The sequence below is a fragment of the Stegostoma tigrinum genome, chromosome 20 (genome assembly GCF_030684315.1).
Source record: "Stegostoma tigrinum isolate sSteTig4 chromosome 20, sSteTig4.hap1, whole genome shotgun sequence".
In the NCBI taxonomy this organism is placed as follows: Eukaryota; Metazoa; Chordata; class Chondrichthyes; order Orectolobiformes; family Stegostomatidae; genus Stegostoma; species Stegostoma tigrinum.
The window spans coordinates 28,105,171-28,132,939 of NC_081373.1; the positions used below are offsets into that span (position 1 = coordinate 28,105,171).

General features: G+C 40.2%; 1 protein-coding gene across 1 annotated transcript in view; it reads left to right on the plus strand.

Moving 5' to 3' along the window:
- htra1b (HtrA serine peptidase 1b) overlaps positions 1-27,151 on the plus strand; it is a 45,830-nt gene extending 18,679 nt beyond the window's left edge. Inside the window, exons 4-9 of the mRNA XM_048551400.2 lie at positions 12,420-12,614; positions 12,716-12,748; positions 13,042-13,156; positions 17,425-17,482; positions 20,165-20,260; positions 24,465-27,151. Of these exons, the coding sequence (XP_048407357.1) occupies positions 12,420-12,614; positions 12,716-12,748; positions 13,042-13,156; positions 17,425-17,482; positions 20,165-20,260; positions 24,465-24,633 (666 nt within the window). The 3' untranslated portion in view covers positions 24,634-27,151. The remainder of the gene's footprint in view (positions 1-12,419; positions 12,615-12,715; positions 12,749-13,041; positions 13,157-17,424; positions 17,483-20,164; positions 20,261-24,464) is intronic.
- The last annotated feature ends 618 nt before the right edge of the window (positions 27,152-27,769 follow it).

Genomic DNA, 27,769 nt, shown 5'->3' on the forward strand with positions numbered 1-27,769 from the left:
GAAGAATACGAATATTAGTGATTTAATGAAGACTTAATACTGTTTGAAAATGTGATGCCTTGAATGCTTATAGCTTGCTTGAGCAGAATGTACAATTCTAAAATATGTCATTTGTATGAGTCAAAATTGGAATTGAGATTTAGCTTTGTATTATTTGGTTTTCTATTTTCAGGGACTGGAATAATCCTCATTTCTTGTTTACCACTGTGTTACTCCAAGGTTAAGTATGTAACAAGAATATTGGCTAGATTTGTTTTTTTTTCAAACCTTCTTCTGTTTGGTGACCTTGATTTAAAACTAACTGAGAGCATAGTGAAATTGCTTGTCAGCAGAATAGATGAACACCACATCTGGAACTTTAAGACTCAATCCAGCATTTAGCTAGCAGCCAGTATAAAGTATTTGACATCTGTGGAAGTAAATTTGGGTCTGGCCAAGAAACCTACTGTTCAATTTCTCCTACTTGTCATTGAATGAACAGAGATTTAGGTGGGAAACAGCACCCTTCAGCTCAAATATGTATATTGATGGTGTAACCTAACAGATGTTTCATGAGAAACCCCATATTAGTACTTTTTTCTGAAGTGAGCACATGTTGAGTAATTATTTCTGGGTAATGATGGACATACCCATCTCTCTTCCTGCTTTTCTCTGTTACCAAGCTGTATTTTAAATTATGTTTGAAATGTCATTCTGACACACTTTTAGATTCTGTACAACAGCTGTGGATTATTAGAGGAGGTAAGCAGGTTGATTAACTGAGTAGGAAACTTTGCTCCCATGCTGAAATGCTGCAAAGACTGATGTATCTGCATCTTGATGTTGACCTACTTTTGTCCCAACAATTTCCTCCTAAATTGGTTGAACTTGCTCCACTTTCAGGCTTTTTTTATGCTTCCCATACCACTTCTTTAAACCTTTGATCTCTTCTTGTTCTTCGGTGTCATGATTAATTGAACTTATTGCAGTCTTTTTGCTCATTCATGGGATGTTGGCATCTGTACACAGGCTGGCATTTTGTCCATTTCTAATTGTCCTTGAGAAGATAGTGATGAGTTTGCTTCTTAACCCAGTGCAGTACTTGGGGTGTTGATACATGCACAGTACTATTAGGAACGAGTTTTAAACTTACCTGTGACCTTTCCTATTCCTCCGATAACACGATAGTTGCGTTCTTGTGTGACCTTGCATGTGGAAAATCACGTTAATGTACAAAATGCAGAGGAATGTGATTGTGGGAGATATAGCAGTTTGGATCGGAAATTGGCTTGCTGAAAGAAGACAGAGGGTGGTAGTTGATGGGAAATGTTCATCCTGGAGACCAGTTACTAGTGGTGTACCGCAAGGGTCGGTGTTGGGTCCACTGCTGTTTGTCATTTTTATTAATGACCTGGATGAGGGCGTAGAAGGATGGGTTAGTAAATTTGCAGACGACACTAAGGTCGGTGGAGTTGTGGATAGTGACGAAGGATGCTGTAGGCTGCAGAGAGACATAGATAAGCTGCAGAGCTGGGCTGAGGTGGCAAATGGAGCTTAATGCAGACAAGTGTGAGGTGATGCACTTTGGTAGGAGTAACCAGAAGGCAAAGTACAGGGCTAATGGTAAGATTCTTAGTAGTGTAGATGAGCAGAGAGATCTCGGGTGTCCATGTACACAGATCCTTGAAAGTTGCCACGCAGGTTGATAGGGCTGTTAAGAAGGCATACAGTGTTTTTAGCTTTTGATTAATAGAGGGATCAAGTTCCGGAACCAAGAGGTTATGGTGAAGCTGTAAAAAACTCTGGTGCGGCTGCACTTGGAGTATTGTGTACAGTTCTGGTCACCGCATTATAAGAAGGATGTGGAAGCTTTGGAAAGGGTGCAGAGGAGATTTACTAGGATGTTTCCTGGTATGGAGGGAAGATCTTACGAGGAAAGGCTGAGGGACTTGAGGCTGTTTGCATGAGAGAGAAGAAGGTTGAGAGGTGACTTAATTGAAACATATAAAGTAGTCAGAGGGTTAGATAGGGTGGATAGGGAGATCCTTTTTCCTAGCATGGTGAAGGCGAGCACGAGGGGGCATAGCTTTAAATTGAAGGGTGAAAGATATAGGACAGATGTCAGAGGTAGTTTCTTTACTCAGTGTGTAGTAAGGGAATGGAATGCTTTGCCTGCAGCGGTAGTAGATTCGCCAACTTTAGGTACATTTAAGTCGTCATTGGATAAGCATATGGACGTACATGGAATAGTGTAGGTTAGATGGACTTGAGATCGGTATGACAGGTCAGCATAACATCGAGGGCTGAAGGGCCTGTACTGTGCTGTAATGTTCTATGTTCTATTATAGGGAAATGGCTCCACCTGTACAACAGGAAGTTTGCATTGTATAAACAGTATTCACTATTCATCAGTGACGTTACAGCCAATTCACATTAATGAAACACATTTTAGTAACTGTATTTTACTTCTTATATGCTGTCATTGTGCTTCTTTCCTCATTCTTCTTGTCTCTTTTTTTTCCATTACTGTTCCTTGTTAAATACTGTTTGTCTCAAAACTGAGGGGTTTTAGACGAATGCTTTCTACAGAAAAGGTCAAATGATTTGCATTTTGCAATCAAATTCTACTAGACTAACTGGTATTTGTAGCATTTTTTTTGTGACATATCTATTCAGCTTTCTAATGTACAACACTTGGAGAAACTTAATCGTTGTAATCTCTTTAATCTTGCTTTTTTATTTGTTTTTTTTTAGTTAGCCCAGCTTTTTACTGTAAATCAATCACCAATTTTTATTCGATAAAAATTGGTGTGATCCAGTTGAATTTAATGTCTCCAGTCACTGGTTTTGCTAATGCAGCAGGGAGGGAAATGGCAAATATAACTACCACAGGCCCCTGTTCTTTCATGGACATGTTAACTTGATGCACGCATGTGTTAATTTTCACTTCTCATTCTTAAGTTAACTAACCACCTGAAGACAAAAGGTTAGAGGCTCAGAGCTAATTAAGTAGGAGCTGTATTATTTTTTGGGAACTTTACTGGGAGATTTTTCTTAAGCATTTGAAGAAATGCAAATAAAAAACTGACCACACAGATTATAACTGTTTTAGGACAGTTTTTGTACGATGTTATCATATAAAGGCTACACTGTATTAATATAACATGAGATAATTCTGGCCTTGTTATTTATAATAATTTAAAATATACATTAGCAATTTCCTCCATTCTCTACAATAAACATCATTTTATCAGGATGTTGCCTGGTCTGGAGCGCAGGCCCTATGAAGAAAGGCTGAGGGACTTGGGTCTGTTCTCAATGGAGAGAAGGAGGCTAAGAGGGGATTTAATAGAGACATACAAGATGATCAGAGGATTAGATAGGGTGGACAGTGAGAGTCTTTTTCTGAGGATGATGACTTCAGCATGTACAAGGGGGCATAGCAACAAATTGAGGGATGATAGTTTTAAGACAAATGTCAGAGGCAGGTTCTTTATTCAGAGTGGTAAGGGCTTGGAACGCCCTGACTGCCAATGTAGTTAATTCAGTCACATTAAGGGCATTTAAACAGTCCTTAGATCAGCATGTGGATGATGATGGGATAGTGTAGGGGGAGGGGCTTAGATTAGTTCACAGGTCAGTGCAACATTGACGCCTGAAGGGCCTGTTCTGTGCTGTGTTGTTCTGTGTTCTGTGTTCTGTGTTCTAAAGGTAAAGTCACCATAGTCCCAAACAACCATAGGGCTGTTCTCTCATTAGAAAGAGACGACGAGTGGTAAATTTAACTTGAGGGTTACCTTGCTTCAGTGAGGGATGAGGTTGAGAAGGTGGGACCTTCATGCTGACCTCAGCCAGTGCAAGAGTTGAACTCATCCTGTTGACATCACTGCACCACAAACCAGTCGTCCAGTCAACTAAGCAGAAAGCTAAAAGAACAAAGTGTGGGGCTGAATGAACACAGCAGGCCAAGCAGCATCTTAGGAGCTTCGGGCCTCGACTCTTCATCAGAAAAGGGGGATGGGGAGAGGATTCTGAAATAATTAGGGAGAGAGGGGGAGGCTTACTGAAGATGGAAAGAAAAGAAGATAGGTGGAGAGAAGAGTGTAGGTAGGGAGAGGATAGGTCAGTCTGGGGAGGACGGACAGGTCAAGGGGGCGGGATGAGGTTAGTAGGTAGGAAACAGAGGTGCGGCTTGAGGTGGAGAGGGTGGGGGGATAGGTGAGAGGAAGAACAGGTTAGGCAGGCTGGGACGAACTGGGCTGGTTTTGGGATGCACTGGGGGGAGGGAAGATTTTGAAGCTGGTGAAATCCACATTGATACCATTGGGCTGCAGGGTTCCCAAGCGGAATATGAATTGTTGTTCCTGTAACCTACGGGTGGCATCATTGTGGCACTGCAGGAGACCCAGGATGGACATGTCGTCTAAGGAATGGGAGGGGGAGATGAAATGGTTCGCGACCGGGAGGTGCAGTTGTTTACTGCGGACCGAGCGTAGGTGTTCTGCAAAGCAGTCCCCAAGCCTTCGCTTGGTTTCCCCAATGTAGAGGAAGCCACACCGTGTACAGCAGATGCAGTATACCACATTGGCAGATGTGCAGGTGAACATCTGCTTGATGTGGGAAGTCATCTTGGGGCCTGGGATGGGGGTGAGGGAGGAGGTGTCGGGGCAGGTGTAGCACGTCCTGCCATTGCAGGGGAAAGTGGTGGGGTTGGAGGGGAGCTTGCAGCAGACAAGGGACTCCTGTAGAGAGTGGTCTCTCCGGAAGGCAGAGAAGGGTGGGGTTGGAAAAATGTCTTTGGTGGTGGGGTCAGATTGTAGATGGTGGAAGTGTCGGAGAATGTTGCGTCGTATCTGAAAGTTGGTGGGGTGGTATGTGAGGACCAGGAAGATTCTCTTTTGGCGGTAAAATACAGCAGGTAAGAAATATAAATCGAGCCCATTGTGAAACACTCAAGGCAGACAGCATCTGTTGGGAGAGAACCAATAATTCAAGGCAGTGGCGTTAATGAGGCCTGAGAGTGTGAAGAAATAATATGGTCACCTCTACAACCTTTTAATAGCCTTTTCCTTCAGGGAAAGTGACTAGCTGTGAAACATGACTGGATACAGTAAAAGCCTAGTCAGTAAGTTGCCTCCAGTTACTACTACTTTGATCATTTTATATGCCATTATTAAACTGCAACAGATTGTGAAGCATATTTGCCATTGATTTGCATTAAATTTATCTAGAAATTCTGCAACACAAGGCAAGTTTGATCATGTATGTCTTTTAACTAAATTATTCTGTATGAAATCACAAAGCCCAACTCACATTTCTCACATGCCAGACTCTGATCATGTTGAAGGAGAGGTCTAGGTGAATTGCAAACATTAAGCAGCTAAATAATAAGTGTTGTTGTGACAGTATCTTGCTATATGACTGAGAAATTCAAGGAGAATGTGAATTCAAAAGCATTCTTCTCTCTTCCAGGTGACATAACGTACATCTGGGTATTTGATTTTCAATAAATGTGTCAGTGGTTTATTGGTGTGAAAACTGTAGCTTAGTGCTCCAGATTTAGTCGGTTAAGTTATCAAACTTTGGAACTTATTGAATTTATTATTTTTACAATCAGCAGCCCTAATATTTCACAGTAGCACTTACAACACAGTGGGATCACAATGTAAATGCTGCACAGAATTTATAGTTGAGCTGTCATTCTGATGGCTGAAAATAATGAAAATTTAACTTGCTTAGTTTCTTGAGGTTGACAAATGAGTTGGAAATTTAATGTCTTCCCTTGAGGTGAGTTTATGGGCATGACACATTTAATTGTTCAGTGGCTTCATTGACATGCAGGGACGTGACTGGTTTCATGCCTCTGCCTGATTAAAGTGTGCCATGGGAAGGCTTATGGGCAACCTTCCTGTCCTGTTACCAATTGAAGCTCTTAAATGGACAATTAATGCCCAATTAAGGACCTCATCCCACCATTGCAAGTCTTCAAAAAGCAGCAGACACTATGTGGAAACTCAAAGTGATTGTGTTGTGTCTACTTGTGGACCTTTGGTGAATATGAGTTCCCTAGCTGTGCCTGATTGAAGAAACTGATATTAGAAAGGGGGTGCTTTGAAGGTCTGCCCCAGACCATGACCTGTTTTCCCATTTGTGGACTGGGTCCTTTGATGTGGGGCTGTTCTGTGGGTGCAATTCTGGCAGCAGCCACTGCTCCCCCTAGATGTGCTGCCTGCAATGCACAGCAGCCAGCCTGCTGTAATGCGGAGAATACGGTTTATGCTCCGAAGTCCCATGCTTTGGAAGATCCATTATGGTCCACATTAGGTGCCTGACAGGCAGCCTAGGAAACAGGCTTTTCTCAAAGTAGCTGATGCACAGCTGTCCAGGACGTGGGAGATGTACTCATTGCCTGCATTAAATTATGCACATAGCCAGCCATCTGCATTTGATTCAGGATGAATTGGATACGTAAACATATTTATTACGGACATCTGATGCAGCTTGTATTATCGTCATTGCTATGCACACAACTTCAGAGATATAAAATCCACTGCTAATATTACTTGTACATCAATTTTCTTTAAAAGCTACTTCTGTGAGAATCAAATATTTAAATTCACTTTTTCAGGGTTTTCCTCAGTTACCCTCAAACTCATGAGTTTTGCCACATTCACACAGCTGCATGTAGGACTCTGCCAAGAATATCATATTTCTGTTTGCTCTTGAAATACTTGAATTAGTGATTTAGTTGCAAAGATTGAATAGTCAAATCACCCAATTGTAGTTAAATTCCTTGTCCTTTTTCTACAATTTCAAAATATCTGCAGCTGTCCACATTTTATTCATATGAGAAATGAAGAATTCAGGATATTTTAAAGAAGTCATGGGCTGAATGATTGGTAACTTTAAAGCAACGTTTCAATTTTATTACTTCACACCCTGTAAATATATATCTGCTTTGTTCATGGTTCAAATGGCCAGCTAGGGAATAAATTTAAGTGGCTGCATTTGAGATGGATTCTCCACTTTCTCCATGAATGGAGCTGCAGAAACAGGGAAACTTTGTTCTGTTTGGCTAGCCAGCGGTATATTAATTAAAGTTTACAGAGTAATTTCATTTACCTGTATTCCAGATATCCTCCTGATCTGTATATTTGCCAGATTTTTTTCATAAGAGCATTGACTGAGAAGTTGTTTCATTGCATAACCATATATAAAAACAACTGACATGAAGTAGCAGAAAATAAGATTGATTTAATGATTCTATTATCTTCACACTCTCACTTAGCTCGCTTGTGCAAGTCCAAAGCTGTCGTATTGCTAGCTGTTACTGGCCCAGAGAATACAGCTGGGCACAAATTAATTAGAAACTGCTGGGATTTGCTAAGATTGGCTGTAAGTAAAGGTAGATTTTGACAGGTTCATAGAATTAGTGAATCTTTTGTTGATAAGTCCCAGTTTGCTGCATGAGAAACAGCAAGCATTTATACATCTCTTGGTCAATATAAAGGCAGCCTCAAGCTTTTGTATTGATGGTCAACTAACTGTACTCTCTATTGCCTTGGTTTTATTTAGAGCTCTATAGTCTCAACATTGAGAGAGTATGCTTAATTATCTGTGAAAATAGGAAACTTTCACATTTTTCCTACACTATACTCCATATACCACATCTGTATCAATTTTTTGAACCTGTCTTTTTGTAATCTCCTTTATAATATTCTAACTATTTCTTTGTCATGAGCAAATTTGTGAACTATTCCTTCATCTTTTCATCTAAGCCATTTGAAAAATTTCGAACAGTTGAGGTTCCAGATAGCGATTTTTCTCTACCACACCATTTGTTGCACCTTGCCTGAAAATGACTCCTTTATGCCTACTCGCTGCTTCTTGTTAGCAAGCCAATGTTCTATTCATGTCAACGTGCTAGTCACTATAGCTTGAGCTTCTATTTTCCACACTTTGATATGACACTTTATCAGTTGTTTTCTTGAATTCTTAGTACAGTACAACCACTAGTTTCCCATTGTCCACGCACATGTTACTTCTTCAAGGATACGATCAGGTCAAGTCTGGTTTTGTCTCCCATGATATCCACATCTATGTATTTTGAGCAGTAATCACTCAAAATAGCAACCACACGCAAGTGAAGGAAGTGCCAATGTCACTGGCCTAGTAATCCAGAGGCTCAGGTCACTGCTCTGGGAAAATGCCACCATGGACAGCAGCTGAAGAAGTTTGAATTCAGTTAATAGATATGGAATTAAAAGCTGGTGTAATAGTGACCAAAGTCACTGTAAAATCATCTAGTTTACTGAGGTCCTTTAAAGAAAGAAATCTGCCTTGCCTTTGCTGGACAGTATGTGACTCCAGAGCAACAGCAATGTGGTTGAAACTTTAAATCCCTTGGATTTGGCCTAGCCAGCCACTCAGTTGCACAAAGCTGATACAATGCCAAGGAAAAGAAAGGAAATGGGGTTGACAACCCAGCATCGACATTGGGAATGGCAAGGCCATTGTTGTTGATCCTGCAAAGTTCTCCTTGCTCATACCTGGGGGCCTGTGCCAAAACTGGAAAAGCTGTCTGAGGCAAATCAAGCAACAGTCTGAAATAGTCATGGAATTGCACCTTACAGACAGTATACCCTACACCATCTCTATTCCTGGATATGGTGCGCAAGCAGAATTTGGTGGAAAAACTCAGTGGGTCTGATAACATCTGTGGAGAGAAAGAGAGACAACATTTTGGGTCCGGTGACCCTTCCACGGAACCCTTCTTCTGCCCCATCCACCAGAGGTGGTGGCGTATTGTTATAGATTGATGTGGAGGTGCTGGTGTTGGTCTGGGGCAGACAAGGTCAAAAATCACATGACACCAGGTTATAGTCCAACAGCTTTACTTGAAGACAAAAGCTTTCAGAGTCTCATTCCTTCAGGTGTCAGTGAGAGAGGTGACATCGGACACAGAATTTATAAGCAAAAGATCAAAGGGTCATTAAACTGATGCAGTGCTGAACAAACCGAAGATGGCTTAGGGATTAGGGAGCTGCCCTAAGAGTCCTCTTAACAGTTGGTCCGGACCCCATGAAGTCTCAGCTTCAGGTTTGCAACAAACGTTGAGACACATACCTTCTTGTCCTTGGCCTAAACAATCTACCTGCTGCAGAAGCATCTGCCCATTCAGCAGATCAGATCTAAACTCTGCAATCCTGCCACATTCAGCCATGAATGGTTTTGGCCAATTAAACAACTTACTGGAGGAGACAGCTTCAGATTTCCATCTGTTATGACTGGCTAACACAGCAGTGCAAAAAATAAGCACTTGCAACAATCAAGGCTTATTTGGGTACTTTCTGTATCAAGGTAACTTATTGTCGAGTTTAATAGTTCAGTGCTAATTCTTCAATACGTTCCATGCTGGATTTGTTTCCTTGGGACTTCTCCTTGCCTTCCTGTTTCTTGGTTACGGGGTGGCATGAGGTACTGAAACAGGAACTGAATCAAACTGAAGGAAATAGAAGTGTATGTAGTTAGAGCTCTAAATTAGATTAAAGTCACCAAGACAAACAGCAAGGGTTCATGAGGTGAAGCATTGCTTTTGCAATTTTGCAGCAGGTTATTAAAGCAGTTAGGGTAAATGCATCAATTTGTAAAGTTAAAATTCTGTGAAATTAGCAAAGAGATATTAATACCCAAAGCTAGTTTTAGGATGGCAGATCATTTGTTTCACGATTATTCCACATCCCAGTTATGAAGAAGAAAAACATAGATTTCATGATGTTATTTCTCAATAATTTTACGTTTTACTCACTGCATTTCATTGGAAGTACAGACTCAAAGGAATGAGACTTCTCCATTTAAATAAAAACTTCAGGAATCTAAAAAATTACCTGCATACAGAAGATTGTGTTTAAGTTGGCAGTTTTATTAAATCTACTGATGGAAGAATTTTTCCACCATGATGTTGGGTTTGTAAAAAAATGTGCTGAGAAAAATTAGCTGTTGTTACTGAGTTAGTTGACTGAGAACCTCATGAAGCATCAATTTGCTAAGTAAGCTAGGAAAGACATCAATACTCTTTTTTTTGAAAGAGTCTCACCCTAGGGTACGGATTTTTGAATGCATCCGTCATTGATGAATATTACATTTTAGATTTCATAAATGCAACGTCTCAACTAGTCAGCTCAGTTGTCAGTGGTTGAAAATAATTAATTAACTTTCTGGAAATTTACCAAATCACTTTAGCCAGTTGTGCAGTCATACCCTTCCTTATTCACACTACTCTCTCTGTGGAAAAAGTTACCCCTCAAGTCCTTTTTCAATTTTTCCCGCCTCACTTTAAACCTATGTTCTCTAGTTTTTGGATTCCCCATCCTGAAACAAAAAAAAACAACTTGGCTATTCACTCTATCCATACCATTCATGATTTTTATAAACTTCTATAAAGTCACTCCTCCGTCCCTGATGCGCCAGGGGAAAAAAGCCCCAGATTATTTAACCTCTCCCTATACCTCAAAACCTTCAGTCTGGGCAACATCCTTGCAAATCTTCTCTGCAGCCTCTCAAGTTTAACAACATCCTTCCTGTAGAAGGACAACCAGAATTGTGTGCAGTATTCCAAAAGTGGCCTCACTGATGTTCTGCACAACTGAAACATGACATCCCACTCCTACATTCAGTGTTACGACCAATAAAAGCATGCATACCAAAAGCTGCCTTTGCCACTTTGTTGACCTGAGACTCCACTTCGAAGGAACTATGCAGCACTCCTAGGTCTCTTTTTGTTCAGCAACACTCCCCAGAGCCCTACCATTAAGTGTAAAAGTCCTGACCTGGTTTGCCTTACCAAAATGTAACACCTCCTACTTATCTAAATTCAACTCCATCTGCCACTCCTCAATTCATTAGCCCATCTGATCATGGTCACGCTATACTCTTTGGTACTCTTCTTTGCTTTCCACTACACTTGCTATTTTGATGTCATCTGCAAACTTACTAATCACATTTCCTAGATTCTCATCCAAATCATTTATATAAATGATAAAAAGCAGTGGACCCAGCATTGATCCTTGTGGCACACCACTGGTCACAGGCCTCCAGTTAGAAAGACATACCTCTACCACCACCCTCTGTCTCGATCCTTCAAGCCAGTTTTGTTTCCAATTGGCTGGTTCCATTTGGATCCCATGTGATGTAACCTTACTAATCAGTCTACAATGTGGAACCTGATCAACTGCTTTGCTGAAGCCCATATAAACAATGTTTACCACTCTGTCTTCTTCAATCATCTTTGTCATCTCTTCAAAAAACTCTTTCAAGTTAGTGGGATAGAACTTTCTACTCACGAAGACATATTGACTATCCTTCACCAGTCCTTGCCTTTCTAAATGTAAATCCTGTCCCTCAGAATTCACTCCAACAATTTACTCATCACTGATGTAAGGCTTACTGGCCTACAGTTCCCTGACTTTTCCTTGCAGCCTTTTTTAAAATAATAGCACCAAATTAGGTAAAATCCGGTCTTCCGGCACCTCCACTGTGACTATTGATGATACAAATATCTCAGCAAGCGACCCACTTATATATTGATCTTTCCAAAATCAGGCGAACAAGATCGAAAAAGACTTCAACTTAGATATTGAAGTCTGCGGCACGTGGCAATGTCACTGATCTAGTAATTCAGAGGCCTAGGCTAATTCTTTGGGATGTGGTTGCTGATAGAATTTAAATTAAATACCTAAATGTAGAACATTAAAAAACGGTGACTACAAAAACTTTGGTATTAAAAACCCATCTGATTTACTATATGTGCTTGCCCAGTCTGACCTGCACTTGACTCTTAGACCAACAACTATGTGTTTGACTCATAACTGCCCTCTGAAATAGCTTAACAAGCTGACTTAGTTTCAAGGGCAATGAAGGAGGGATAACATGTGCTAGCTACAACAGTATGTATATCTCCTGAAAGAATACATTTTTCTCAATTTTCCCAAATATTACCCAATTTAGGCTCAATACCCCTTCACTATTCCTGGGGGAAAATAAATGGCAGAGGAAAGAACTTCATACGCTGTGCTGCCTGTCTTGGTAGTATACTGACCATTAATAGTTGAACAAAGCTTTTAGTTTAAATGAATCACCTCGTAATTTTTCCATGTAAATTAGTGGGCCTCAGGCCTGCTTCAAATGTGATGCTGCTGGCAAAGTCAGGAGCTTACCATTAAGATAGGAACATGTGTCCCACCAGTGTGCGGTTTGGCCCAGAATTTTTAACGAACTTTGTCATCATGTACCCCACCTATTTTTTTTGGATTTTGGAGAATGAGAGAGATTTAAACATAACGTGATTTTTTAATTAATCATATATTTCTCGTAATGGCTTACAGTATTTATTTCAGTGTAACCAAGCGACAGTCATAACAGTTTTGCTATTTTGTTGCTAGGGTAAATTGCCAGTGCTGCTGCTAGGCCGCTCCACAGACTTAAGACCTGGCGAGTTTGTGGTGGCCATTGGAAGCCCTTTTTCCCTACAAAATACAGTGACCACTGGAATAGTGAGCACAACTCAGCGAGGAGGAAAGGAGCTGGGCCTTCGAAACTCCGATATCGATTACATTCAGACGGATGCAATCATCAATGTATGTTTGACGCAGATACCCTTTTTGTAGGAAAAATATTTACTCAAACTTTTCCATAAATCATATTTTGATTTGAAAATTATTTCTCTTCTATTCTGTAGTATGGAAACTCAGGGGGGCCGTTGGTCAATTTGGTAAGAGTGTTTTCTTTCTGATTTGTGTGATAACAGCCTAATTTTTATGTAAGCTTTATTGCTGTTTTTATCTTTAGTTATAGTTTTATGCTAATCTTTCAAAGTAGTTTTCTTTAATAGTTATTGGGGTTTTAAACCAAACGCTGCGTTAATGCTGAGACAGAAATATACATTACCACTCCACATTTGTCAATTTCTTTGAACTTTGTGGGGATTTCTGTCTAATGCAAATAAGTTTCTCTGTTCTGACAAAATAACCAGTTAATTGCATATCTGTATATTGCTTCATTTAGGATGGTGAAGTTGTTGGAGTTAACACCTTAAAGGTGACTGCTGGAATATCATTTGCAATTCCATCAGACAAAATTCGACAGTTTTTAGTTGAATCTTATGACCGACAAGTGAAAGGTATGCATATATTTTTGGTTCTTTAACATAATAAATTGTATCAAGCCCTGTTTGCAGCTGTGAGGTGCCATTTTAAAATTTTCTTCTGGATATTGAAAGCTTATAAAAACTAAAATCAGTGTAGTTAGCGCATCAATTTTGTGGTGAAATCATGTCCTGGCTCTCTGTGCTGTGAAGTGCTTGGCAGCAGAGATATCCCAAAAGGAGAATTCTCCTGAAGCAGAATTGGATACAAGGGTTTGCATGTGTTGTTCTTGTCCAGCAACTAATTACAAACTTCTGTTGGTATCTGGGACCTCTTGCTGCTTATTCAGTAGGATAGAGGAGGGTACGTGGTATGAAACAATGAAGAAACCATACCAAAGCATTGGTGAATGATAATTCCAGAAACTACAAATTGGATCTCAAACGGAAAACTTTCTGACGGCTCAGTTGGTTACCATGTTGGTGGTTCTTGCCTGCAATCTGAATTCATATCCAACCTAGGTTGACACACTTAAAGTAATTTTACTTTCTGTCCCTTGTGACTGTGGATTTGTACACTGGATCTGGCCAGTTGCGCATCAATATCTAATGGGCACAAGACTGCTCACATTTGAGTGGCTGAGACAGAAATATTTACCCTTTCTAAAGGAAAATGTATTAACAGTTTGCAGAGGAAGATGCAGACATATATACAGATACGGAAATGATTCTGAATTACTCTGTTAAAAAGTTGATTATGTTGCTTTGGCATGAATGGGCTTTGTTGTAGCTGGGTCCTTATTTGAGCAGTTCCAGGACAGCTACAGCATAGGTATCTGTCTATCAATATGGAAAATTATACAGAATGTCCTGTGCAAAAAGAGCAGAGGAAATCAATCCAACTAATTACTGCCCAATTAATCTTCACTCTCTTTTCTGCAAATGATAGCTGGGGTCATTTGGCAGTGCTATTAGCTAGAAATGTCTGAAAAATAACCAGCTCACCGATGTTAATATTGGGTTACACAAGGGCTAGTCGGCTTCTGACCTCACTATAGATTTGTTTTGAACATGGACAATTCACTTCCTGAAGATGGTGGAAACATAGTATTTGAATATTTTTAAGGCAGAGGTAGAAGAATTCTTATTAACCAAGGGGTGAAAGGTGGTAGGCAGGAGTGCAGATCTGAGGAAACAATCGGATCACCCAGACCTTCTCATGCTCCTTGTTTGTTTGTATATTCACGTGTTACAAATCAGACAGGTTACTGCAACCATGTGGGCTTTTGAAGAATTGTTAGCTTGGATTTTCTCTCATTTTACGTTTTTCTCTCTGCCTTTGTGCACTTGTTTATAAAGGAAGCTATACCTTTCTTTAGTTGAGGCCTTTCCTAAAATACTGTATCCAGTTTGGCCAGTTACAGGGAAGATATTATTAAGTTGGAGAGGGTTCAGGAGGGGATTTACCAGGATGTTGCTGGGTATGGAAAGCTTGAGTTATAAAGAATGGCTGGATAGGATGGCATTTTTTTTACCGGAGCATGGGAGGTTGAGAGGCAACCCAATAGAAGTTTGTAAAATAATGAGGGGTACAGATAGAGCTAATGGTAGTTGTCTTAGGATGGGGGATTTCAAGACTGGGAGGGCACATTTTTTTTAAGATGAGAGAAGAGAGATTTTAAAAAAGACATGCAGGGCAAATTTTTCTGACACAGTGGGTAGTTTGCACGTGGAATGAACTTCCTGAGGAGGTGGTGGATGTGGGTGCATTTACAACATTTGAAAGACATTTGGATAAGTACATGAATTGGAAACTTTGCAGGGGTATGGGCCAAAACACGCAGGTGGGACTAGTTTAGTTTGCGATTATGCTCAGCATGAACTGGTTGGACCGAAGTGTCTATTTTTGTGCTGTGTGATTCTGATTCTATTTTGGTTGTACTAGATGCAGCAGTCCTGGGGCGGGGTGGGGGAGGGGTGGTGCGAGGTTCTCCTAGGATTCCATGCAGATACTAAAGCTCCAAAGTGAAGCCTTCATAGTGTCCTCAGGGCCATGAGAATGTATCCAAGACTTGAATGTCCCATGCAAGATTTCCTTTGGTAAGTGAATGTTGGACGTTCTGTCTACATTGGCAGCCCAACTCCGTTGTGATGGTCTCAAAATGGTGTAGATGTTTGGCAGGCCAATTCAGACAGACACCTCATTGCCTTGTATTTTGAGGACCCAGTTCCCCCTCTCTCCACCCCCAAATTGTTGAAACTTCTGGAGATTGTTCCAGTGAAAGTTTTAAGAGTTTTTACTCCTGACGCTCGTGCACAGCCCAAGCTCAATACGTGAAGAACAAAGTGGGCAGGATAATTGCTGTGTTGGCTGTGTTTGGTCCGCAGATGTACGCCCGTTTCTTCCCCAACTGTTGTTCGAAGTCTGCCAAAGACTGCATTTGCTTTGGCAATTTGCGCACATGTCCCACCATCCTTTGAGAGAGCCCACTGCAGTGAGCTACTGAGATAAGTGAACTCGGCCACTGTTGACAGGTTCTAGCCATGGACTGAAATGTCGGGCTTGAGATAAGATTTTCTGGAGTAGGCTGGTACATTACGAACTGCACAAAAGAAAACAGAAGTAAAGCCAAAGTGTTCACCTCCATTGCAGAACAAGTTCACGCTACGTTGCATGTCCAACTCTGATCCTCAAGTTAGTACAGCCCTCTTCAAACAGAAAATTGCCAAGTATAGCCTTGCTGGAATCATCTCAAATCTCTAATACTGTGTTTGTGAAATGAACATTGTAACCGTTAGGCAGTATAGCAGGCTTCAAGAAGGTGTGACAATTAGGTAACAATCGCAGCCATGTGAAGGAGGTAAGAATAGTCATCAAGTAATAAATGGCAAGGAGGCAATAATAATGGAAAAACGGGGACAATATTGATGTGAAAGAAACATGGGCAATAATAGTACAACATGGAAGTCAGAGTTGGAAGTGTGCAATTAACAGACGTCATGCATCAATGGGGAAAGGAGCTATCAATTGTCATTTCAAAATTCCAATTTACACAGATGGGTTAACACCCAAAATCAAGGAACCTCACCAATTTGGGGGTGGAGAGAGGGGGAACTGGGTCCTCAAACAAATGTGGAGTGCTCACTAAAACCCACAAACAAAAGAAGAAAAGCAAATAAAGCGGAGAAACTTCATGCACTCCCTGGATCAAAATATTCTGTCATTTAAAATACTCTCAGAAAAGGATGAAACAAAATCTTCAGATCTGTGTTTAGTGGAAATGGAGAATTTTGCAGAACGGCCCATAAATCAGTTCTGTAGATTTTTTTTATACTGCCCCAGCTGTGACTCGCTGCACTAAGTGTTGCAAAGATAGTTCACCATTCCTCAGATTGAATAGTTAGATTGCGTGTAGAATTTGAAGTACATTAGAACATTAATATGTACTGATACTAGTTGTCCTTGCAAGTGCTGACAGGCACTAAATTGTATTTCTTTTGATGCAACTGTTTGCAATTGGATTCATATGTGACAATGCTGTCAGATTTCGAGCTAGAGCCTATGTTTGATGTCAGAGTACAAGAACCAATACTTGAGAGCACTTTTAATGGCATTATGTTATCCATTGCCTATTTTCAAAAATGTCTTCAAATAAGTTTGATTCCTAATGGCTCAGACACCTAACCATTAGATAGATAAACTGAAAGAATGGACAAGACCTAAGTGGACATTCTGTCCATCTGCAATGTATGAAATTATTGCCACACATTCAAAGCAGGGGAAAATTGTTCCCTCTTTCATAACTGCAATATTGTCAGTTACAACAAGAAATCTATTAAGCAATAGCTTTGCAATCAAGAACATGTTGCTAACAGTACCACATTTACCCTGGAGGGTAATGCCAAGATGTGCCCTGACTCAAAGCCTTTAATGCAGGTCTCAAACAGTACATAAACCATTTTTTTTTGTTAACCTCAAAGATTACCACTTCTGAACTAGAACAATTTGAGGAACAGATGCACAATTCCTTTCCTAATTATGCACTAAATATTTGTGTCAGGATTTCTTCATTTGCTATGTGTAGCAATGTTAATTTTTTTATGGGAATTTCCACTACTAAGTCTCCCTGAAATTGTAAGGTTAATGGATTGACATTTATTTTCTGATGACCCAGTAATATTCTAATAGATACATTTGAAAATCTAGACAGACAGTAATTTATGTAAAATGTGTTCAGAAATCTAATGTTCGCCAGAAAGAGATTCTTTTTCAAGTAAGTTTATTTTCTTGTGTTGTTTTTCAGGGCAGGCTCCAATAAAAAAGAGGTATCTAGGAGTGAGGATGGTGACACTTACCCCTAGGTGAGTAAGCCTGAGAGGTATTTTTACATAGAACAAGGTATTTTTGAATAGAGGTAGGTACAATAAGTTGGTTCTTAAAGGATAGCGAGTTGTGTCAGAGGTTTGTAATATGAATCCTAAACTATTTTGGCTGTTGCTGCTTCATTGTAAAGAATTGTCTTCTGGAATACACAGCTGCAAACCACTTAACCTCTTAATGGTTAATGTAATATGAATACTTGGCATTGATAGACTATTTTCCATGGGTTTGATAACATTGTAAGCCACTATTAGATCAAATAACCATTCAACTCCAATGTGATACTGTCGAGATTTCAGCTCCCAGTACAGACTGGCACTGAAGTTTGCTACTTTATTGGGCATTGATTTTAGTTGCTTAAGCATCCCCCTGCAGTATAAACAGCTATCATATGGTTTGCCTAATGCAACTCCAATTAACTGTTCGGCATTATGAATGCTTGCTGCTGTATGAATATAACGTTAAAAACTGTGAAATTGCTTAACTCTTCACTTGTTGCTAAACTGTGTTATTGCAACATTTTATATTGGAGGCTAAGAGGAACCAAAGTAATGGTGACAGAATGTAAAATGGATCAAAATTTATACAGCTGATCGCTTATGATAATTCCCATAGGCTTTGAGTGTTCTGCTGACATTGACTTGCTAAGATGGTCTGTCCTCTCAGAAAAGGTTTTTCTGCCATACGTGCAGAGCAATCCTATATAGGACCATACAAATGTACCTGGCAAATCCTAGCTCTTTTAGGATATAGTCAATTTGTCAAGATCATGGAAAAACCATTGAATGACTGATTTTCTCAGCATAGTTGTAATATATGTTTTCATAGATTGTAATGGGAATTTCATTAGATACAGAACATTTCAAAGTATGCAGATTCCTGATGGTGATATTTGAGAGGTGGGCTTGCAGCATTAAAGAAAGCTATAGAAATGACAAGACACTACATGGATCTAAACAACCGATGAGAATTTTATATTTGAGTAGTTTGGGGACTGAAAGTTAATTTAGGTTTTTGAGGACAAATGTGGTGGACTAATGGAATTTGCTGCAGAGCTGGTCTAGGGATGGTGGAGGTATCTGATTCATGACCTTTGAGAACAACAAAATCACTATCACTGTTTTAAATAAATAACCCTATATTTTTGAAATGTTCTGTATTTACCAATAAGAGGAAACATCTCCACATCTATCTCAAGACCCCTCAGGATCTTTTGTGTTTCAATCAAGTCACCTTTTACTGATCTGAACTCCAGCAGATAGAGTCCAACCTGTTAGACCTTTCCCCACAAGACAGCCCATTGAATCCAAGGAATTAGTCTAGTAAATCTCTGAGCTGCTTCCACTGTATTTTCTTCCTCAAGCAAGGTGGCTGTTTCTATACACAGTATTCCAGATGTGATCTCACTAATACTCTGTACAATTGAAGCATAATCTGCCTGCTTGTGTATTCACTTGCCCTTAGGATGAATAATAGCATTTTACTAGTTTTTTAAATTACTTTCTGCACCTGCGTACTGGCCTTTGAGATTCATGAGAAACTACAGGGAAGGAAGGGGGTATGGTTGGGAAGGTGATGGTATTTGGAAGCCTGAGGGTGTGAGGAGAAAGTGGCCTGGGGAGGAAGGGTGAACAAAGACTTCAGGGAGGGTTGACAAAGGGGGATGCAGCACGAAGGTGGAGGCCACAGTGAGGCTACATATAAAGGATGAGGCTGCGAGTGAGTATAAAGGGAGAAGATGAGGCTGTGATGGGGTGTGGGGGGAGAGGGAAGCTGCAAGAGGACAGAGGGAGACTGCAAATGAGACGGTAGTTTAAAACTTGTTATCCAAAGAATTCTCAGCTAAGAAGGAGCCAGAAAACCTGGAACCACTGAAGTCATGAATTTTTGCAAATGAATGTAGGATCCCTAGCTTAATGAATATGCTCAGAAGCTCGTGCATGGAGAAGTATATGGTGGCGGTGATTGTAGTCAACACTGTTAATTGTTAAACTAAATTCTTGAATCTGAACTTAAGTTCTGGAATGCATTGAAAGTTGTTGTAACTACTGGTTGAAATCTTCTACCTTTGTGTATATTCAATGGAAATGTATTGCTTTAATTGTTCCAGTGTTTTAGCAGGAGCATTTTGCAGCTGAAATATGGATGTCCACCAGACATCCAGCAAACCAGAGACACTGGAGGGTGAAAGAAATAGGGTGGTGTATTTTTTATTTGTGTGTGAGAGAGAGCTGATCGTATGCCTAAAGGTGACCGTGCTTCCCTGTGGCACTTGGATAAAGAGGAATAGGGCAAGGATGGATGGGAAGCAATGTTATCGGAGTGAGCAAAACCTTCAACTGAGTAGAACCAAGCAATAAAATTAGGGAAATAATTAAAGCTGACCAATCAAAATTAATAGTATGTTGGTTGCCAGTAGTGAATCATCTGCATGATATTCAGTGGTATTTTACTTGTAAAACAAAATTGAAAGATTGATTCAGACTGTAACCACAATAACTTCAAACATATTACTTATGCAACTCAGCATTTGAATTCAGTAACATATCATGGTGGAAGATAATCTTGCTTTGACCAAAAAGTAAAATCACTAAATTAGGAAGATTTGGTGCAGTTTTCTTTTTGAATTCGTATAGTTTTGCAGAGTCTTTGTTGCTTTTCAGCTTTGCAAAGGAACTGAAAGAGCGCCAGAAGGATTTTCCTGATGTTAATGCTGGAGCCTACATCATCGAGGTCCTTCCGCGAACACCAGCTTCCAGGTAAGACAAGAAAATAACTTCTGTATGTTTAATCATGCCTAGTACTTTTAATCTCATTTGAATCTTAGTGGTAAGCTATTGACTATGAAAAACATTGAGTTGTGTTCCCTTTTATTCCATAATTGTGGGCATTAGGTTCAAATGCATAAAGTTCCTTAATTTAAAAGCCAGAACAAATCAAAGGTGGAAATTATTACTCAAAGATTTCATACCTTTATGCCAGCATTATTTGTGGAACACTTTAGAACAGAGAAGCTTTCAGATTGAGGTATGATATTCTACCTAAGCAGTCTGGAGAAGGATGACACATTGTACACTCCCAGACCGAAAATCCTGTAATTTATTGCTGAAGGCTGAATCCTCCTAAAAGTAAAATTTTAGGGAATTTCAAAGGCTTGAAGATAAACCAGTTATAATTAGCTTCTGGTAAAGGTAGAATAAATATTTGAACTTGTAACTGAATTCATCATCCTCCGGTCGAAATATTGGTATGTATAGATTGGAAAATCTACACGGTACAAGAATTTTCTTGCAATACTTGAGAAACATAAAAATAAATAATGTGTGGAATGACAATGTAAAGATGTACTTATTACATTTAGGTGACATATGAACTAGTGTGAAAATCTATTCTTCCCTGATTACTGCAGCTTTTGACAAAAACTTGAGCTTCTGGATTTTTTTGTGAACTCTTGCCCTTATACCTGATAATACATCGCAATCAATGTTTTGTAAAGGAATTCCATGTGATAGGCCAAGTTACTTTAAAATGAAACAGATGGTGCTAAATTATGTGGAACTGTTTAACACTAGGCACATGTTGAGCAAAGACTTTTTAGTGTTGATATCCCTGCCAATTATCTTGTCTCCTACGAATTTTTGAAACTTAAGCTTGCACTGAAAATATATCTCATTTTTCTACGTTAGGGAGTGTGTAAGAGTTTGATTTTGGTATGATGGATATTCTGATGACTCAAAATATTCTGAAGGATTGACAGGAGACGATGGAATTATACAATTGAGAGATGAGAAGAACATGGCTATGGGTGTCACCAACAGTTAGGCTGAAGCAGGAGTGGGGCTGAGTGATGTTATGGAGCTTGAAGTAAGTGCTGTTAGCAATGGAGCAGCTGTATAGTCTCAGGCATGCTTCGCAATGGTTGGCATGGATGTGAAGAGGTCTCAATTAGAGTGAAGGATGCATGAGATGAAATGAGCTATTGTGGCGATTTACAGATAGTGCAGATTGTGAATTGTGGTGAGTTGCGTTCTGAGTGACCTCTGTCTTTAAAAGGGTTCCAAACAGTGCATCCCCAGAAAGTAGCACAGATGGGGAGGTAAAGGCCTAGTGGTTTTATTGCTGGACTATTAATCCAGACACCCAGACAAAGTTCTGGGGCCCCAGGTTCGAATCCTGCCTCGGCAAATACAGAGCAGCTGCATGATATTTTCTCAAAAGTGAGACAGTAATAAGACTAGTATGACAGGGTAGAGTGTCAAAATTAGCATTTTTAAAAATGTACAAATGGATAATTAAAGGAATGCTGTCAAACTGAAAACTTAGATTCCAAGAGTCGCAGGCCACCTTCAACAGCATGTCAGGGCAAAATTTTTTGAAGTTATTCATGGGATGAGGGCGTCACTGGCTAGGCCAGCATTTATTGCCCATCCCCAATTGCCCAGAGGGCAGTTAAGAGTCAACCCCATTGCTGTGGGTCTGGAGTCACATGTAGGCTAGATCAGGTAAGGATGGCAGTTTCCTTCCCTAAAGGATAGTAGCGAACCACATGGTTTTTTCTGGATTCCATCGGCCACCATTAGTCTCTTAATTCCAGACATTTTCTAATTGAATTCAAATTCCACCATCTGCTGTGGTGGGATTCAAACCTGGGTCCCCAGAACATTATGTGGGTCTCTGGATTAATAATCCAGTAACAATACCACTAGGCCATCGGCTCCCCATCTAAGCTGCTCTCTGGGGCTGCTTTGTTTGGAACCCTTTTATCGGCAGAGGTCACTTGGAATCTATCCCACCGCAATTCACAATCTGCGCCCAGAATTTGCCTCCTGCCAAAATACACAGCGATTTATGGTTGTTTTGCAGGCGGTGAAATCGTATGATTCAGGTTTTGTGAGCAGAGATTAGAGATTTGCCTCTAAATGATACATTAGGTGCCTTTGAAACTTGTCACAAGTTAGTGTGTTTGGAATGCATTAAAGGGTTGCAGTTTGATGATGTGGGATAGGCCTTTTAGGACTGAGATGATGAAATTCCTCTGCCCAGAGAGTGGTGAACCTGTGGAATTTTCTGCCGCAGAAAGCAGTTGAGGCCAAAACATTGAAAGTTTCAAAGAAGTAGTTAGATACAGTTTTTAAGGCTAAAGTGACCAAAGGGTGTGGCCAAAAGTGAGAACAGCATACTGAGATGGATCATCAGCTATAATCATATTGAATGGCCTACTTTCAGTCCCATTTTCTATATCTATGTCTCTATTAAGTGAGCAATCTTTCTCCATATTATATACTCCCCACAGTTATTTTTAATATCTTATGCATTAATTTGTTCAAGAAAATCTGGTGAAACATTTACTTACTTACAAATGTTCAAGTATAAATTAAAGTTAAACAGTTATTTGAAAATAAACATAGCTAACCAAAGATAAATAAAGGAAGTCAAACAAATTGTTTATTAGCAATTACATAGCTAGTTTCTGACTCCTGTGATTTAGCGTGGATTGTTCTCAGGACTTATTTTATATTTGGACCTATCTTGGCAAAATACCACTAGTGTTTACGTCATCTAATTGTGCCTTTGCAGTTTTTCTTGGACAGTCGATGAAGCTCAGTTCATTTGAGTAAGCGTGAGCAGAGCAGAGGCAGTGCATTCACCAGCAAGTTGATATGCCGACTATTTGAATGCATGCCAAACAGCTAACTAAAAGGGGAAAAGGAAGGGAAGGTACTGTCTCAGGCCCCTCGTCTCACCACCTCCCAAGTTTCTTGCTGTTCTTCATCCAATAATGTTGATGGTATAGTCTACTAGAAACATAAGCAATTGCAAAATGGCCAGCCCTTATTCTGTTTTGTACAAGTTTTATTTCAATTTCAACATTTATCAGTTGACTTTTTATGTGCAACCAACCCAGGAATTTAAGAGGACAAGATAGCTCCAAAAGTAGTAGCAGCTTTTGAGTTTTTAATGCAAGTTACGGGAAATGCAGTGGTGCTTCTGCTGATGTTATGGAGAGCAAGTAGTCATGACTTTTCTTCAGAATTAAATGTTACATTGGACTCAACATTCACTGTTCTTCTGTCTCTACAAATACTACCAGAACTGTTGAGTTTCTCCAGGGCTTTATTCTTGTTATTAGGGCAGAAGAATAATTTGTAATGCTGATGGAAAACTGTCATCTTTGATGGACAGTGAGAAAGTAACAGAAATAGAGAGTATCTCTTAGAATTTCTAATAAGATGATTACAATTCCCATGACCCCACAGCAACTGGCATTAATGTGTGAACCTTAATCTCATGAAAGATCACATCACTTACCTTCAGAACAGAAATGTTTACACTACTGTTCAGTTTCTCTAGTATTCTCTTATTTGTTTCTGATTTCTAGCATCTGCAGCATTTTCCCAGCATTTTGAAAGTGTTTTGAATTGTTTATGGTACGGTTGAAAACAATGCTGAGAGAGCTTAGAGACCTTGAGGATGGATGAGCTAAGTTGGGCCAAATGGCCATAGAATTCAGGAATCTCTATGGTGTGAAAAGAGGCCATTCAGCCTATCCAGTCTGAACTGAACCTCCACAGAGCATTGCATCCACACCCCCTGCCATCCCTGTGACTCTGCATTTACCCTGGTTAATGCACCTGGCTTGCATATCTCTGGGCACCTATGGCAATTTAACATGGCCAATCCACCTAAGCTGCCCAGGAAACTGGAGCAGCTGGTGGAAATTCATGTAGATGCGGAGAGAATGTGCAAACCCCAGTCTTGCTAAATACAGCCATCAACAATAGTTGATAGTTGTCATCCTCGTGCATATTTATCTTTTCCAGCTCCTCATTCTGCTGGCAGAGGTTTGTGTGGTTTCAGCAGATACAAAAACATGTTTGGAGAGCAGTAAAATGACCCTGAGTCTGTCTGTATGTCAAATGATTCCAGAATAATGAGCCATTCTCCTCTTATTTTCCTTCACAGGGGTGGCCTGAAGGACCATGATGTGATTATTAATATCAATAAACAATTGGTGACTTCATCCAGTGACGTCAGTGAAGCCATTAAAAAGGATCCAAACCTGTCAATAGTGGTTCGCCGAAGCAATGAGGATGTGATAATAAATGTTGTGACTGAAGAAATTGAACCTTAAAGGGAGCTGGATCTCCTTGCCAATATGACTGATGTAACAAAGAATCTGGATCTACGTAATAGCTTACCAACCTGTTGATACTTTATTGCACAACACCAGGAGATATCTGCAGCTTGGATATATTCCTGCCTGGGGTTACAAGCTGAGATGATCCTGAAGCTATTGAAATTAAAACCTGTTTCCTCCTTGCATTTCCTTGATTTATCCTTTTTTTCCAGCCTCATTGTATTGTAATCTACTTTTTATTGAGAAGTCAATGCGAACAATTCGCTTGCAAGAATTTTTTTTTGGAATGTTGGGGATTTATACACTATTGCTATAGGTATCAAACCTCTTAAAATATAGATGTGTGCAACTGTGTGGGGGAATCTGGCAGGTTTCAAATGTTGACACAGTCTTTTTCCTGCCTTTTGGGATATTCGAATGCAATAACCTGGCTGCCCACAATATCGAAAATCTGTGAAATAATTTTGGGCATGTTTGTCAAAATTTGATCTTCATTTCCCCCTCCCTTTTGCTCCCCACCCATCCCCACCAGTTTGTGCTTGTGTTTGCTCCAAATCAGAAGTTTCATAAGGTTCAGATAATAAGGAGCCAAATTACTTCAGAGAGCCATTGAAGCCACTTTTAGCCATTCTCACTATAGGGATTTGAAGATGAATTGCCTCTGATTTTCATTTCCATTGTAAATTAACACTTTTCCTGTTCCCACATGGTAATTTTGGGTGTACATCAGACTTCTCCCAATATTGCTGTCTATAGATTATATTCAAAGATTGGGAAGGCTAGGAGATGGGGCTTGCAAAAATCCTGGTTTGTTCACTCATTGATTTTTAAGTGCAGAATCATCCAGTCATGGAGGTTGGAAGTCAACTTAATTAGGCAGGATTGTCGCTTCACAGAATCCATCCCACCTCTGTCTGAATTATGTTCTGGGAAGAAATGCCCAAATTCAGCCTTTCATTGGATCTGTTCCCACATGGGCTACAGTAATCTCAACTCCAGTTGGACGAATAAGAGTCAGACCACATGACTGGTAAACCTTACAGGTAGACCAAGGAGTCGGCTCCCTCAATCTGTGCTAATTTGTGAACAGTTGAATGACTGGATACAGGGCAGGGCCACAAAGAGCTACCTGCCCCTGGACCGCTTCCCATATCTCCCCAACCTCGGAACACCTTCCAACCCCAAAAGGAAGACAGCCAAGACCTTGGCCCTTGTGATGTTCAATGTCATCCAGGCAGCAGCCACACACTTTGACGCTGCCGAGTGCAGGAGCTGACCGTTCTTGCTGGGCAGGATTTCAGCTGTGGGAGAATTAATTTTCAAAGGAAGGCCCACTGCTGTCCTCCAAACTGCCTGATTGGAGGAAGATATAGCAGGCGTTGCTGTGGGGGAGTTGACAGGCTAGGGGTGTTATTGCTGGGCTGTTATTCCAGAGACCCAGGTAATATTCTGGGAACCCCTGTGCAGTGGCACACGGTGGAATTCAATTCAATAAAACAAAAAAAAACTGGATAATAAAATGTGAGGCTGGATGAACGCCTAGGCCCGAAACGTCAGCTTTTGTGCTCCTGAGATGCTGCTTGGCCTGCTGTGTTCATCCAGCCTCACATTTTATTATCTTGGATTCTCCAGCATCTGCAGTTCCCATTATCTCTGATCCAAAAAAAAACTGGAATTTGGTTTCGTGGCCATTGTTAGATACCTATGTCAATTGCCAGAAACACCCATCTAGTTCACTAATGTACTATGTGGGAAGGAAATGGCAATCCTTACCTGGTCTGGTCTATATATGACTCCAGACCCACAGCAATGTGGTTGACTCTTAGCTTAGGGATAAGCAATGAATGCTGGCCTAGCTGGTTTGCCCCTTATCCCATGAATGAATAAAAAGCAATGTCAGGTGAGATTTCAGACCACCTTTTCACAAAGCAAATGAGACACTGAAACTGGAAAATCCCAGCCTATGTTGTACTTCTGCTGGAATAGCATCAGAGTCTGCTGCCACATGTCTAGGCTGCTAGTTAATGAACTTTTTAGTTGAATTTTAATGCACAAATTGGCAAGAGAACTAAGAACTAAGGCCAAAGCCAGGAGTGACCAAGAATGACTAGCTACTAATTACTTTAAAAGAGAGCACTTTACTACCAGAGTGCATTTTTTCTCTGCCTTGCTCCCAAATTGCATCTGAAAATTGCATGTAACACTGGAAGAATAGGTACTAATCTTTGCCCACGTTTTATCTAGAACAGCGCTGAAACTGATCATCTTTGCTGGTACTACAGTTGACTGAATATGACTATATCTGAAAAGTGTACAGAAATGTGATTTGCATTTAAGTGAATGTCAACAGGTTCCACACAAAGGTTCTCAAATTGTACTGGGAGCAAATCAGGGCAACACTGTCCAATTTTTAAAAAACTTGCTACTGCCTCCTGACCTGCTATTTGGATTATGGATAATCTGGTTTGAGGGTCATGCTAAATATATTGCCAATAAAGATTTTTACTGTTTATTCTTTGAATTTTTTTTTCCTGCCTCTCTGTGCAATGTAGAATGCTTTTTGTCATTTTACGCTTGGCGCTGGAGTTGGAATTCAAAACGCTACAGAGAGAAGCGTCAATCAAGTAGATGCCTCCTATTTCTGTGCTGCTTCCTTCATCACTTCCACATTTGTTTTTCCTGTATCTGCACCACTGGCTTGGCATCACCCTACACTTGTTTCTCAACTGCACCTAAGGCCAGCTGGAGGAGGACGTGAGCTGATATTGACCTTATTGCTATGCTGTAACTGATCAAATTCATTTACAGGAGACAACACCTTTTATAAATAGTTGTGGACCATGGGCAGATAACTCTCAGCTTCCAGCAAGCAAATGTTGGTGTGGAATTACAAGCTTCCTATTAGTCTTCAGAAACTATTCACACAAATTTTGTTCCCAGACTCTATCAAATTCTAAACCCTTCAGGCAATCTCATGAAGCTTCTTTTTAAAATTGCCATTTAAGGATGTCTTGAGGAGCAATGTTGGGAAAGGAAGATCCAACCTCTGGTTTTATTTTCAGACTGCATTCCAGCAGCATAACAAGTTCTTGCCTCACATTTATGATCCAAGAGAAAATATTTATTTGAA